This window comes from Lytechinus variegatus, chromosome 13 (assembly GCF_018143015.1).
Source record: "Lytechinus variegatus isolate NC3 chromosome 13, Lvar_3.0, whole genome shotgun sequence".
NCBI classification, from domain to species: Eukaryota; Metazoa; Echinodermata; class Echinoidea; order Temnopleuroida; family Toxopneustidae; genus Lytechinus; species Lytechinus variegatus.
Window position 1 is genome coordinate 15,615,887 of NC_054752.1, and position 15,300 is coordinate 15,631,186.

The 15,300-nt window shown below is 36.4% G+C and overlaps 1 protein-coding gene across 2 annotated transcripts; it reads right to left on the minus strand.

The window, feature by feature from the left end:
- Positions 1 to 588: 588 nt before the first annotated feature.
- On the minus strand, positions 589 to 14,302 carry LOC121426415 (serine/threonine-protein kinase 16-like). 2 transcript variants are annotated; one of them, XM_041622710.1, is made up of 7 exons: positions 14,111 to 14,302; positions 9,926 to 10,145; positions 8,937 to 9,079; positions 4,754 to 4,874; positions 4,123 to 4,218; positions 2,799 to 2,923; positions 589 to 887 (listed from the first exon to the last, which is right to left on the minus strand). In XM_041622710.1, the coding sequence occupies exons 1-7, from the start codon at positions 14,185 to 14,187 to the stop codon at positions 761 to 763; spliced, it is 909 nt and encodes a 302-aa protein (XP_041478644.1). In that variant the 5' UTR covers positions 14,188 to 14,302; the 3' UTR covers positions 589 to 760. The 2 variants fall into 2 exon arrangements, with proteins under 2 accessions (XP_041478644.1, XP_041478645.1); XM_041622711.1 differs by having other exon boundaries at positions 796 to 2,013.
- Between the last annotated feature and the right edge of the window lie 998 nt (positions 14,303 to 15,300).

Here is a 15,300-nt window from a genome sequence, read left to right on the forward strand (position 1 = left end):
TGCACAGTAACTAGAAGAGTATGGAATTACACACAAAGGTGGCCTGTGGTTCCATGCAATTGATGGTAGGTAGCCTGCTTGTCAGACAAGAGACTATTTTCACTGACTCTGTTCTCCCTCTTCAGTAGTTCCTCTCATTTTACCTCCTTCCTTTAAACCCTACCGCTCTATCCTAGACGATCTTAAAACTTTTCAAGAAGTCCATTAGATCAAATTGCCTTCCCATGCAGAAGAATCAGCTTGTCTAACAGTAGTTAACACTTACAGAATCTCAGAATACACAAAATACCTTGGATCTCCTCTTGTTTCTCCATGTCAACTACCCTTCTTTCAACATTGAATGGCATCAGAAATCGACATAACAGAGATATCTCTGATCCTGTATCATTACTTCTTGCTATCTTCGCTTCGTAAGCCCTGCACAATGACAGCCAGTTGACTACACAGGAACCTATTCCATCTTCTACATGGTGCAGTCCTTCAGGGGCTTTGTTTAGGACCCTCACTATTCATGACAACCAGCTGAGTCAACTAGAGAAGTGAAATTATGTCGTCCCACAGGCCTATACTTGTGTTGTCGATCAGGGGGGCCCTGTTTAGGACCCCGTCTAGTGACAGCCAGCTGGGTAAACTATAAAGGCAAAACCTGTAATCCCACAAGTCTCAAGCTGTGTCATCCTTCATTAGCTTATCTGAGACCACGTACCACAGCAGGAAGTCAGCAAGTCCTCAGATTGGAACCGAGACTAGTCCCAGGAGTCTATATTCTATTCTCCATGTTGAGTTGTCCCTCGTTGGCCTTGTTCAGGACCCAGTCAATGTGTGGCCTCTCCAGGGCTTCTACCACCAGCATGCCTGATATAGCATCCAGGAGACCTTGAGAATACCTAGTGCGAGTGTGGGTGGTGAGTGTGAGAGGGAGCAGGATCAGTCATAGGAGTGTGAAGTGAATGTTATTATTATGAAGTATACCAGAGATATGTTCATGAAGAAATAAGAAAGTATGACAAATAATGAGGAAAGTTGGGAATATTAATGATACATGTACGTATGTGAAAAGAAAGTGATAGTTTTATTTCATGGGAATATGGAATATGAATTTTTTTCAAAACAAGAAGGCAGGGCAAATGAGATGCAGTTTTATTGAGGGTGGGAAAAGTATTGAAATGGTGTATTTTGATAATGGAAAATTTGTAAGAGGAAAAAGAGAGGAGGTAAGACAGTATTTATATATATTTACCACCACCGTCAACACACAATATAGAGGGTGAAATGCATTGTATAAGCACAAAAATAGCCACAGCACATAAGTATAATTAAACGTTCTGGTATGTGAGAAATGGAATGAGGATGACACTTTATAGCAAATATCCAACTTGAAAAAATACTTCAAGGTGAGAGATAAATGACATATTCTCCAACAAAGTCATTAGCAAAATACTGAGACACACAAATTGTTTTATTCTTGATGAATAGATTGATATTAGTAATTATTTTCCCATGTGTCTTTTGTGATGAAATTCCTCAAACAAAATGTGAATATTTTTTTAATGGCCAACATAAACGATCCTATTGCACTTTAAAACAAAACCAAATTCATAAAAACATGTAATGTCAAAGATTGCTAAGTAAAAAAAAATTATAGGTCAAAGTTTAGCCAACATGTAATCATCCAGACTTTTAAGGCCTAACTTCTATTGAAGATTGATATCTAACAGATAAAACACAATACTTTCAATTAAAGGGTCTACATCATTAATAACACTTGAATTTATAGCTTGAATACCAATCTGTTTTATTTTGCAATTAAGAGTTCCGAAAATATACATAAGATCCTTTCAGTGCACGTTAGGTATATACAAAGCCTATACATATACATATTTTTTCCTCTTTGAAAAATAAAACATAGATTAGTAGGTTAGTTTTGCACAAATTTGATTTATTGAGGGTCTTTCTTGAGGATCAACATGCAGCATGTCATTAATAAATTCAATTAAAAGCCCAGAAAATTCCCTGATATAATATATTATGCATTTCAAAGAAGATTAGAAAGGGTAGAATGAAAAAATAAAAAGTTGCATAAAAATGACAACATAAGAAACTTTGAGGCAATTGAATTATGTAAGTCTGACGCTTTATGTGTGGGACCTTTCTCAAATTATTTGCTCCTGTTTTTAGTTTTTACTGACAGTTGTAAAGCTTCCAATTTATCATGGCTTGAGCATTTTAAAAATTAAAAAGAACAGAAATGGGGAGAGGGGGTCAGACTAACAAATAGTTTAATGATGTTTTGAAAATTACTGGAAATATAATTTTCTTCAAAGCATGTATTGCAGTGTATCTATCATAATATTCTATGCACATTCAAAAACATTTAAAAACTTTCTTTATGGGATTTATATCTGGGTTGCTGCTAGCATGTAATGGCATATGGCAGCACAAAATTTAAAAATCAATACATTCATAAGTATATGATTCTTGGGTCAATTTTCCCAAAATATTCATATTTGTTTTCTCTCATGCTTGTACACTATATTAAGTTCATTTTCATGGAAACATTCCGATAGGAGTAGAAACCTTTAAACCAGTTGAAACCTATGGAACAGAAAAATCAAAGAAACAGATCGATGAAAATTCAAAACTTCTCTTTGGTCTGTTTCTTTGACTTTTCTAATTTCATTCAATTCCACTGTTCTGGGTTCATTCTCCTATTACTGTTGTAAAATATAACTATTCCTCACATTTTAAGGTTCAAACTTTCAATTTTTCAATATAAAAATAATTTCTCATGATTTTACCTTGAATTTTCAGGAAACTTGAAACTCCTGCTGAGTACTGCTAAATGAATACTATCCCCTCTGGCATAGATAGGTTCAAACGGTGAGTGAAGAAACGCCATGTTGAAGAGAACACAGCCAAGAGACTGAGGATACAAAATAAATTTAAAGGATGTAAAATATAAGTTTGTAAATTTATTCAAGTCAATCATCCACTGCAATTTTCATTTTCTTTTATCATTACTGCTTAATTTACTAAGTATTATTTTATTTTAAATGCATATACAAAATTCAATAAAAGAATTCAAATTTGAATTTATCTTACATGTACATTGTAAAATGCAACAATATATACATGAATGTTTTGCAAAACCATCCTCTTTGGCGGGTAGTGTAGAGTAATTCTCCCCCTTTTTTACACAATACATTATTTGAAATTAATTTTACCAAAGAGTTAGTTTTCTTTCAAAATTATGATCAGGGGGTCTATGACAACTCAATAACTATAATGATATCAGTGTACGTTCCAAATATATTTTGCAGATGAAATTTTCAACAAAAAGTTGATAAACCAAATATTTTCATATCTTACAATACTTATACATGCTTATATAGCGCTTATTAATTACTTTGTCAGAAGTCTCTAAGCACTCTACAGTATATACAGCATAATTACCCTGTCTTTCGCAGAGCAGCTGTTACGCGCGCTGCGTTTCAAGGAATAAATTCCTGCCAGGTACCCATTTACCTCACCTGGGTTGAGTGCAGTACATTGTGGATCAATTTCTTGCTGAAGGAAATTACGCCATGGCTGGGATTCGAACCCATGAACCTCTGTTTCAGAGTCCGGAGACTAATCCACTGGGCCACAATGCTCCATTACTAATTACTCCAATTACTATTTATTACAGGATTTTCAAGTCTTAAACATAGAAAAGTAGTGGACTACACTGCCAAACTTTTGCAAAAGGAAGCAAGTGACACATCAGTCGAATTTGAATTATTGTTGTTTCTGAAACACCCTTTGCATGTTGGACGTTCAGGCAAAATTTGGGGATGAATTGATCGTTCTATGGAAAGATAATGAAAGAAAATATGCTGTTAAATTGTATTGACGCCTTTGTAAATGCCGAGCACACATTGCTCATGCAGAAATCACGCTAAAAATGCTCTATGCATCTTTTCATAGAAACTTTCCTGTATTCCTCACTTTGTCACTAATGAAATGTAAAGTGTTGGTAATGAAAGCCTGTATGAACGATCCCTGCAGGAAAGGCATAGCTCTGACTTAAAACAAGATGCCTAAAACAGGGATTTTTCACAAGCTTAGATCAGAGATACTCACCCAGATATCTACTTTTTCATCCACAATGCAATGGCTATCAACATGGAAAAGTTCTGGAGCTCTGAATAACATACTGCACTTTTCAGCTGCAAGATCCTAATAACCAACAAAGATCAAAATAACAATTTCACAATTTTTCCACAATTCTGAAATGTTTTATAACTTGTGCAAAGACTTACATATCAGTTTAGAGATACTTCAAGTTTTGATTTAACTTTATGATACTCAATGGATCCTTATCACTGTCATCACCTCCTTAACATCATTGGAAAAGCACAATCATTTCATATGTTAAAAACCATACATTGAATATAAAGAACATATGTGATCCGTCGCCTCAAAACCAGTATCACTGTCATACAGAGGAGCATTTCATGAAGAATTTTGTCAGTGACTTAACTATTTTTCTCTTAACTAGTCAGTTACAAGCTTTTATAGTAACTTATGACTTTAATCATTGAAAATTATCTCATATAACACTTCCCAGGGTCCCGTACACAAAGGTTAGCGATTGATCGTACTCTTGATTTCATGATTGATTGTACATTGTAGTCAATGCAATCAATAAAAAAAAATGTTCTACAATCGATCGCTAACCTTTGTGTCACGGGATCCAGGTCTCTTCTTTTACCTGTAGAGCACATGCCTCAGATCGACCTTTGACCTCTATTCTTGCTTCACCCATTGAGCCAAAATCCATTATGACAGGTGCATCATCCTCAGATAACATCACATTACCTGGCTTCATATCTCTGAAGAAAAAAAACAAACATACCGGTATACCGGTATGTATATTTTAATCACAATGAAAATTATTCTGACCTGAATTACCATAACTCTGTCATTAACCACCCTTCAACAGAGCATAATTTAAGCTCACAAATGAGAAAATCTAAAAGGGCACAGATATTTTCAAGGCCAATATGAGGGGCATGGAGGTCGAAGGTCACGGCATTTGTGGCCATAGCCTGGAACCATATTTATTTGTAATGCATTTTACTACTAAATAAATATTGGTATGTTACTTACTTACGACTCTTGAAAAGGATAATTTGCATTTTTATACAAGTATGCACTTTAGATGATCACCTAGTTAATTCCTCATTTCTACATCCCCACTTTACAAATCTTGGAGTGTCAACATAGACTGAAAAGTATTACTTTCATTACTATCTAGAAGTGATTCCTGAACCCTGTTGCATGTTGGTAGTCTTGAGACCTTGCCATCCTGTGTTTGGAGTCCATTTTTTAATTGGTTGTTGCAGTGTTACTCTAGAAGTCATCATTACAGGAGCAACACATTGAAGTATGCTCCACATTTATGTAACCCTATCTTAACTGGGCTATTTCAGGATATACTGGGGAGGAGTCAATTTGACCCCCCTTTAGATCTCCACCACTGATTGCGCGATCACAGCGAAAAAAGTAATTTATGTAGCAGATTTCGACATAGGACTATAAAGAATTTAAAGTTATTAGCTTCTCTCATATGACAAAAAAAGAGGAAAATAATTATGTCCTGTATTATACAAAAAATAATACTAAATATGCAACTTGGCCTAGTACTAGAAAAGCTATTCCAATGTTACAAAAAATTGTACAATATTAAATATAAAGAAACGTTTAAGACAAGTTGGAAATGGTGTAGTGGTCAGTCAACTGTTGATAATTACAGTAGGGACAGTGATTTTCCGCGATCGCGGAAAACGGACGGAATTCATGGAAAGGGCCTTTTGAAACGGAAAGTGGCATTTCGAACGAAAAATCACGGAAAACGTATTTTCCCTCAAAATACACAGAATATCAACAGAAATTACTCCAAAATCACAACAAAATGAGAATATAAAATGGCCACAAAACCCCCCAAAACACGGTCTCACTTCGCTACAATCATGACAATTCACACATTGTGACTGCACTCGACATCAGCACACTCAATTGTACCCCGCAGCCGTACCCGGCGGCCGGTCGGGTTGAGCTTCATATGCACAAATATCGTTCCAACTACACGGTCGTGTGTTGCTGCCCTCTATGTTTGAAGATGTAACAGCACGATATCGAGGTCTTAAAATCCAAGATGGCGGATTGGCCAAAGTCGTTGACAGATGATAACGATGTCAAAAAACCCCCAAAATAATCGATGAAATATTTCACCGTAAAATCCTTACTATAATTTGGCTAATCTTGTGTGTCCTTCCGTTTGTTTGAAGCAGATTTTCTCCGTGGTTTTCCACTCAATGGAGCTGGAATTTTTTCTAAACATGGTTAAATTGTTCACAGATTGTCATGAGGGGGGTTGTTTGTGGTATTTTGGTCGCATTATTTAAAGTTTTTTTACAATTTGTAACTTTTTGGCATTCCTTTTCGCAGCCCTGAGTATAGCTTCGAAGTTCCCAGTCCCTTTTACCTCTCTCGGGTCAGCGAAATACAAAGCATGCATGCCCTGCACTGATCTCTCCCCTAGGGGAGAGATCATATATCAGTGATGCCCTGCCCGCTGAGGATACCGCTACACGCGGTACTCTATGCAGCAGCAGTAATCGCAAACGCGTAACACAACTCACAAGCGATGTGTATTTCTTGCGACGGTACATGTTGCAAAACTTCATCACAAAGGTTTTATCTCCCGATTTCTTTGACATACAAACAATATTCTCACTTCACTGTCACCTGCTTGCTGATCAGGTGAGAATGAAGTGAGAATATTATTTGTAGGCCTAGAATCTATGTCAACATCAGTGAAATCGGGAGATAAAACCTTCATGATGAATCTTTGAGAAGGTTACCTTTTCTTGATAATTAGGTCAATCCAATGACCTACCTACCCAGTTTCATTAAAACATCCTTTATATTTAATCCTGTATTTTAACAGATTCAGCTACCTGCTACTCAACGCTCCAAAATCAAACTGTGCCAGTGCTCTGTTGTACACAGTTCAGTGCATGGTTAGTATTTTGACGTAAAATGTAATATTTATATTGAATGATTGATGCCGCAGTAAATCTAAATTCCAACATATGATGAAGTTGTTTGGTTGAGTCAGAAAATCAACTCAGTGCTAAGTTCCAAAACCCAAAATTAAAATTGTCTTAAATAGATTTCCTATTAACCCTTTTATTTAAAGGCAAATTTGATCAGATTTTCTTCTGCAAATTGGCAACACTGGCATTTTTTCTTTTTTTGCTACACACATTCAATAAAATTAATGTCTCTAAAATTCATTTACAAATAAATTAACTATATTTAAACATTATGTTTGCCAATTCATATGTAAAACTTTATTTCTGTGTGATTAACAAAATACAAAAACCTGTAAGGTAAAGTAAGAGTTTGAACACTTTATATATACACTATTACAACTACTACTTTTAATAATAATAACAATGATACTATTACTACTACTTTTTTTTTGGGGGGGGGGGGGCGGGCGAAAATATGTTTTGCCCCCACTTTTTTGTTTTGGGGGCGACTGCCCAGCCCCCCTCCCCCCACTTCCGGCGCCTATATGCTGGGGGGTAAGGGTCTAGATCTAATGTTTCTGCCCAGTTTCATTAAAACATCCTTTATATTTAATCCTGTATTTTAACAGATTCAGCTACCTGCCACTCAATAGATTTGCTATTAACCCTTTTATTTAAGGGCAAATTTGATCAGATTTTCTTCGGAACATTGGTAACACTGGCATTTTCTTTCTTTGCTACACACATTCAACAAAATTAATGTCTCTAAAATTCATTTACAAATATAAATGAACTATATTTAGTATTATGTTCGCCAATTCATATGTTAAACTTTATTTCTGTGTGATTAACAAAATACTAATGACTGTAGTGTGATCGTAATAAACAAGCATTGGTAAAATGATTTTACAGACTGTCTCACTCATTTTATCACCCCCCCCTTCTCTCACTCTCACTTCTTTTCGACATCCTGCCATACTTATATATGATTGAGCAACCTTTAATTTAAAAAGTACAAACAACCACAGTCTAATGTACATTGTAAGGTACATGTGCAATGTACTTACATATTTATTTCTGACCCAATACATGTAATCATAACATTTCTATATCACAATAATTGCCTCTTGACTGCTTACTGAATACACCGTGTTCTAATACATTTTTCCATTTTATAGTTAGATTTGGATTTCACTCTGTAATGATTATTGAAGTTCTTCCTCCAGTTCAACCCAAGATGCTTAACTTAATTGAACCTCCTATCTATATTGAAAGAGAAGTCTGCTATGAATCAGTTGTCTAAATATATTTCATCAATAAACTGCTTGGCTTTCAGTGTGAATAGGCAGTCTAGCTGTACATACAAGATTGTCACCCCCTTCCCCCACACACTTTGATAAAGAAAAATGACTCCTACCCCCTGTGCATGCTGCCACGGGTAATTGCTGCTAGTAATGCTAATAATGTGAAAGGTGAGGATGTACAATGTATGCATGCTAACTATGTTCATGAAAATATGTTATGCACCCGCATAGATCCGATTAGAACGGATTCTATTGTGTTGTTGGTACAGTAGCAGATACAAATTTTGACCAGTGCCAGTGTACGTGTTGTGATTTTGCTATTCAATGTGCTAACGGAATTGCCACTTTTCCGTGTGTACAAAGTCTATGGGGAAACTGAATTTCCGTTTTCTGACATGCTGAAACGGAATTTGGGATTTTCTCAAACAGAAAGGCATTTTTTTGAAACGGAAAATCACTGTCCCTATTACAGTACTTTGGCCTTTTTGGGGCAAAAGTTTAGTACATTGGACGAGAATTAACTTCAACACCAGTATATGAGTGAACTGACCTGTGTGCTAATGGCTTGGGTTTGGCTGAGTGCAATGCCTTGATCCCTTCACATATGCCTCTGAATATCCTCCAGATCCTGTCTTCAGGCATGTGACTGCCATTGGCTTTCATCTTATCCAGCTCATCTTGTAGTGTTCCTCTCTATAAGGAGAAAGAACAGATAAGCCTAAAGTTGTATAGTGTTTTTCATGGGGAGTGGGCTAATATAAATTTGCCGAGGCATTTGGAATATGAACTTCATAAGGGGGGGGGGAGGCAATCTTCACGTACCTGGAAGGTATTGTTAGATCAAACCTCCTTATAGCCACTGGAAACTGTCAAGCCAGAATGTGAGATAATCACACACATCATGTAATTTTTAGTGAGATTACATAACATATGCTGGTTGTAATCTTGATCTTGAAATCCGAATGGTGTCAAATTCCCCATGAAATTAAAAAGGAATTATATGCTTTTAAATCTGAGAATAATAGAATAAATTGTGTGAAGACATGAGTTCACTTTGCGCACTATGAAGTTTCGACTTGAAGAGTCTATATGCAGGCTGGTTTCTGTTATTCTCACCAGTCTCTTTAATAAAACTAAAATTGTAAATTTGATTGATAACGGGGGAAAAACACACATTTGTATTCCATTCAAAACTCAGTCTTCTCCCCCCCCCCCCCATCCTTAGATTAGGAGTTGATTCATCGTTAACCTTGTTTCAAAATATCCTTTATGAAATGAAAATCTACGGGTAGTTTTTCATACAATTCTTACACAACTTTGTCCAAAAAATGTATAATTATTACCACTTTGCCGAGTTAACACTGGTCATTTGAGTTCACCTCAATAGATGCAGGCCGTAAAATACATCATAAATATATTACTGTACCATACTGGTACTAGCACCATACAATTGCACTTTGAACTCTTGACAGAATGTACAAATCATATCATCAACCATAAACAATCACTGAACATTTCACATTTACTACTACAGTATACCTTGAACAATGGCAACACCAAAAGAACTTCTGTGAGACCTTCCTTTCCTTTCACCGAGCCCCATTCCTCTAGCCCAATGAGGTTCTTATGTTTGAATTGACAATGATATTCAGCCTCCTTCTTCGCCTGTCTTTCATCTTCAGCCCCGTGGCACTGAATCCGCTTCAGAGCGAACTTATCCCCGGCTCCGTCTTCCACTTGGTCCACAACACTGAACCCGCTGTAATGTAAACAGGGTTGAAATGGTTTTACCTGCGCCATCTGTGTGTCACTGAACCCACTGCAATTATAACCAGACTGATCACTACACTGAACCCACTTTATTAAAAAGCTGAAATTGTCATATCTGCATTTTTACTTGAGCCCTATTAACTGATTATAACCAGATTCACAGACCATGTTCTATACAGTTTAATTAGCTATTTACACTTACACCTACTTAAAAAGTAGCTATCTGAAAAAAAATTGTGTAATTTGTAAAAATATCTATTTGCACACAAACCCAAACAGAAGGTGATTTATGAGAACCCCCCCCCCCCCTTTTCTAAGGGTGTTGTTACCCATAGTTACAAGGCTGTTAAAAATCCTGCATGTTTGATTTTTTTTTTTGTGGCATTAACCTTGTATTCATGTAGCTATAGTTTATACCAATTCTTTATTCCATGTTCATTTTATCTATGCTTTGTATGTTCGATGAATACATATTGATTGTTAATACAGGGGTGTGAGTGGTCACAAATAAAAAGATCTGAAAAAGCTGAAGAGTGTTGAAAAAGTCTGAAATAGAAAGAGCTCCTGTACGTTTTGTACAGAGGAAAGACAACAATAAGCTAAAAATAAAAACAAAACAAAAATTTGATATCAGCTTCAAATCTAAACTCTCACATCCCTGTATAATACCATGTGTACTCTATAGAGGGGGTTGATAAAGTTAATAAAACTTACTGCTCATCAGCTCATTTGAGTCCTACAAAATTCTAAATAAGTTCCATGCCATCGTATCAGTATTGGACGGTAGGCCTAATGTTAATTTTTGTTTTACATGTAGAATCTATTGACTTTAAACTCGTAGGCCCGTATTCTGAAGTCAGGTTTAACTTAGACCATGGTCTAACTCTGTGCTAAAATTATGGGAAGCCAAAAGTGTCAAATTTTTTATTAAGTTGTATGTTTCTAATTTTTCACAGTGCTCTTTCCTGATTCATCGATGGTGAAGACAATCATCTATTTATACTTCCTAGACAATTATGAATGATTTGAGAGTCGAATGAGCTGATTATGATATCTTTACTATTAGTGATTTATGTAGCAATTGGCTTTCCATACTTAAACCACAACTTTAAACTTGAGTTTAAGTTAAACCCGACTTCAGAATACGGGCCATTGTCTTTATCTAACAGTTAGGGCCTAAATGTGAATTTGATTTTTTAACAAATAACATACCAGCATGCAAACAAGAGTAAGCTGATGACAAGTCTGAGTTTCCACTTTTTACTCTCATTATGTAGTAACCCAGGGAGCGCCGGCCCGCTTAGGGCTTACCGTGTATTTACCCATACTTACGGGACAAGGGTAGATTATGGTCAAAATATCTTGCAAGATAAATTGTGAAAAGAGAAATTATGCACTTACCACGATTATATGGATGAAGGTCTAATGAGTGGTAGAATTCTGACGTCGAAGCACGGACTGGAACCTCAAAAAATCGAAAGAAGTTCTCTCCTCCCCAGTTTCGATTGGCCGTTTTTGTTATGAATCATAACAAAATGGCCGATCGAGACTAGGGTAGAAGGAGAGAACTTTTCGGTTTTTTGAGGTTCCAGTCTGTGCATAAATGCCAGGATTCTACCACTCGTTAGACCTTCATCCATATAATCGTGGTAAGTGCATAATTTCTTTTTTCACAATAGGCGGTTTCAAACCGCCTCGATCACAAGAATCCCCGTTAAATTACGAGAACTTTTTAAGGCTAAAAAATACCCGTTAATCATTCCTGCATTCAGACCGCCCCGAAACACATCCTTCGGGATAAGTTCCCGAAGTTACGAGCATGCGCAGTGTGGTCTGATAAGCAGGCAAGGCGGGAGATTCAAAATCACTAGCCCAGCAGCCACCCACACCGCCGCGCCCAACGACACGCTGGGATAAAAGTTCCCGTAATTTGCTTTCACATCGCCAAAATACCTGCGACCTTGGAAAAATCCCCACGAAAGTTCTCGTAATTTCGCCAAGTACCTGCTATTTAGCGGGTATTTTCTTTCGGGGATATTACGCGTAGTTTGCTTTCACATTACCAAAATACCTGGTATTTTCTGATCGGGGTAAATTTCCCGATCAGAGAATACCTGGAACTGGCGAACTTCGAGGCGGTCTGAAACCACCTATTGTATCTCTCTAGATATTTTGACCATAATCTACCCTTGTCCCGTGAGTATGGGTAAATACATGGTAAGCTTCCTGGGTTAATTATGTAGGTGTACCCAGTTGTTGTGTATCCGGACGGGTTGTGTCCGGACGATCAATTTTAGAATGTCATTTGGAAAAATTTACAAGCGAAGTTTCATCAATTTCTAGTACAAAATGTTAGGAAATATTATAAATAACAAAATGGATCATGATTACAAGTAATGAATTCATATTTTTAGTGTAATCCACAGACAAAAAAGAAGGTTTCAAAAAGATAAAGTGTCCAGACACCTGGACCCCCCATCCTACCTAATCTAATGTGTGACTTGTCGGAAGCCATATTTGGCTTTATTTACATATAGGCCTATATTTATTTTCCTTTCAACATTTTAAAAATAATTCTAAATCAAGATCTACTGTTGTTTTGGATTATATTGACAAGTGGGGGCACTGTGTCTGTGCAATTGTCTAAATTAGCTATTAAAAGTATTAAAAAAATAATAAATGAACCAATTGGAATTTGGATGATCAAATCCCAAGTTGAAATTTAGCTTGAATTAATAAATGAAATTGATAAGTAAAACTAGTAGTACGCATGGTACGGTACTAGTAGTACCTTGTATAGTCACGTATTGTATTACCGGACACTATCATATTTCCGGACGCGCATATTATTGCGTACGAAATCAATTTCGTACCGTAAGACTTCCGCAGTTCAATTTCACAGATCAATTCAAAGACAAGTTTGCAAAAACAAGGCGAAAAAATCCAACTTCTACCTTTTTTTCTCAAAAATGACAGAAAATGCTTAAAATATCGTATAACATAGTTTTGCATTAATAATTGATCCCAATTGATCTATTTTCTGAAGACAATACGGACCTAATTTCAGGCCTGATTCGCCGAATTCCAATCTCGTCCGCTCCATCGATAAGATCGTCGACGGCTAGTTCTCAAGGTACCCGGCCGTCCATGCGCGAGGTAGATAGAGAGCCATCAAAGATCGTCTGCGCATCGATAGAACTTGACTGAGGGTCACGATATGAACGAGCATTAATACTGGAAAGTGCCACATCGAACAAGCAATCAAAACAATTTCAAAAAACTAAAATTAGTTAGCAAACACCAATTTATTACAAAGATCTGCTCAAAATCGATATAAGCAAACAAAAACTTAGAAATTACTCATGAGATGATATATCATGAAAAAATCACACCAACTCTTTCTTACATCATTATGATCAAGAATATTTTTACCCGTCCGTCGCGCGTCCGGAATTATGATGTAATTTGTCACGCACGAAAATAATTGTTTTTCGCGGAGGGGTATGCGGCAAGTGCGGTGCAAAGAAAACGGTTAGAACATATAAAATAATTTCATCACATTCATAATTTTCAGAATATTTGGAATAGCAAGGTTTAATTTTTCTTCATTGTATTTCCTCTAGTTGTCATTTTTAAAGCACTGATATAAAGGTGTCCGGCAATAGGATACACTGCCATACTAGTTACTACTACACTAAAGCAAGAATCGACTTAACACAATTCACAATCCACATTCGGGGCCTAAATCTTGATGGCAATTTCATATTTCAAAATCAAAACTAAATGCACTGTACAATTCCTTTCTTAGAAATTGCCACTTCTCATGCTTCTATTCTAAGTTCTAGTCTCCGACTACAAAAGCGCAGCATCAGTCTTGATCTTACGACCGCACAGTACAGGCATCCGCGCCACTCACGCTCGACCGAGCTAGGCGCTGCCGAAAAAGAGCCTTACCCTTCTCCAAGTCGTTTAATTATATAAAATCGCCTTCCTCCAACTGTTATCCGTTCCTTGGTACATGTACAACCCATTTTTACAACTTATTTATAACTTGGAAATATAAAACCTGACGAAATCAAATAGGCATATATCAGGGATCGCAACTAGATCTCAGTATTGACAAGGATCAGTCCCATCCGATGACTTCGGTGTGAGTAGTGTACACGTCATACATATTGCAACGGTTCATTGGCTGCACTCGGCTGTATATTACATGAGCACAGAAATACTGGGGCTATTGGAAAAAATCTCTGTAATGAAAAAAAAAACGATTATAGGCCTATTTGCACAGTATAAGAGCAAAATTTCCTTCAAGATCTTTGAAAATACGTCTTGTAAAGAAAAAAAATACGAAATTTCTCTATTAAATATTGAACAATCACCCGGACCGGCATCCCCCTTCCTTCCTTCTTTCTTTCTTTCTTCTGGCTTCATCTTTTAATTTCTACCATACCTCCGTGTTTTTTTCTACATTCCTGATTCTCCCGCTCCTATATTGCTCTTTAATTAGTTCATGATACCATTTCAAGCTAGCACAGATGGGGCATTAATAATTAAGTTTCGCGACCGAGCAAAAAAGGGATAGGGAAACGAATGAAATGTTTTATATTTTACTAGTATTTATATCATGTCAAAATCTATCCAAACAGGCACGCCGGAACACTTTCAGTTTTTTTTTTTTTTGGGGGGGGGCAAAATCCCGAAGGGGGCACAATATTTTTGACAGCGTGAAAGCCGGGAAAACATTGCTATGTATAAAACATTGCTCTGTACGGGTAACTGGAAATGATTTCCAGAATTGGTTTCCAATTGGAAATTTTCCAGTTACCCAACTGGATCCAATTGAAACCAGTTAATTTGCATATTTTCTGCCAGTGTGCACAGATTAATGTTTTATCAGATTCATCATAATTTACAATGTATCTATTTAATTTTTTTCAATTTGAAGTTTCACACTTTTTTCAGATAAGTGTTTCCAATACTTAGCAGTGAAAACCATGTTCATAAATGTTATAGATTATAATTAAAACAGATTCAAAGATAATTAGTACACCACTAACTGTTACCAAATTACATCAAATAAAAATACATATATTTGAAGGACTCCAATATGAATATATATGTATGAAAGTCTGTATTTTATC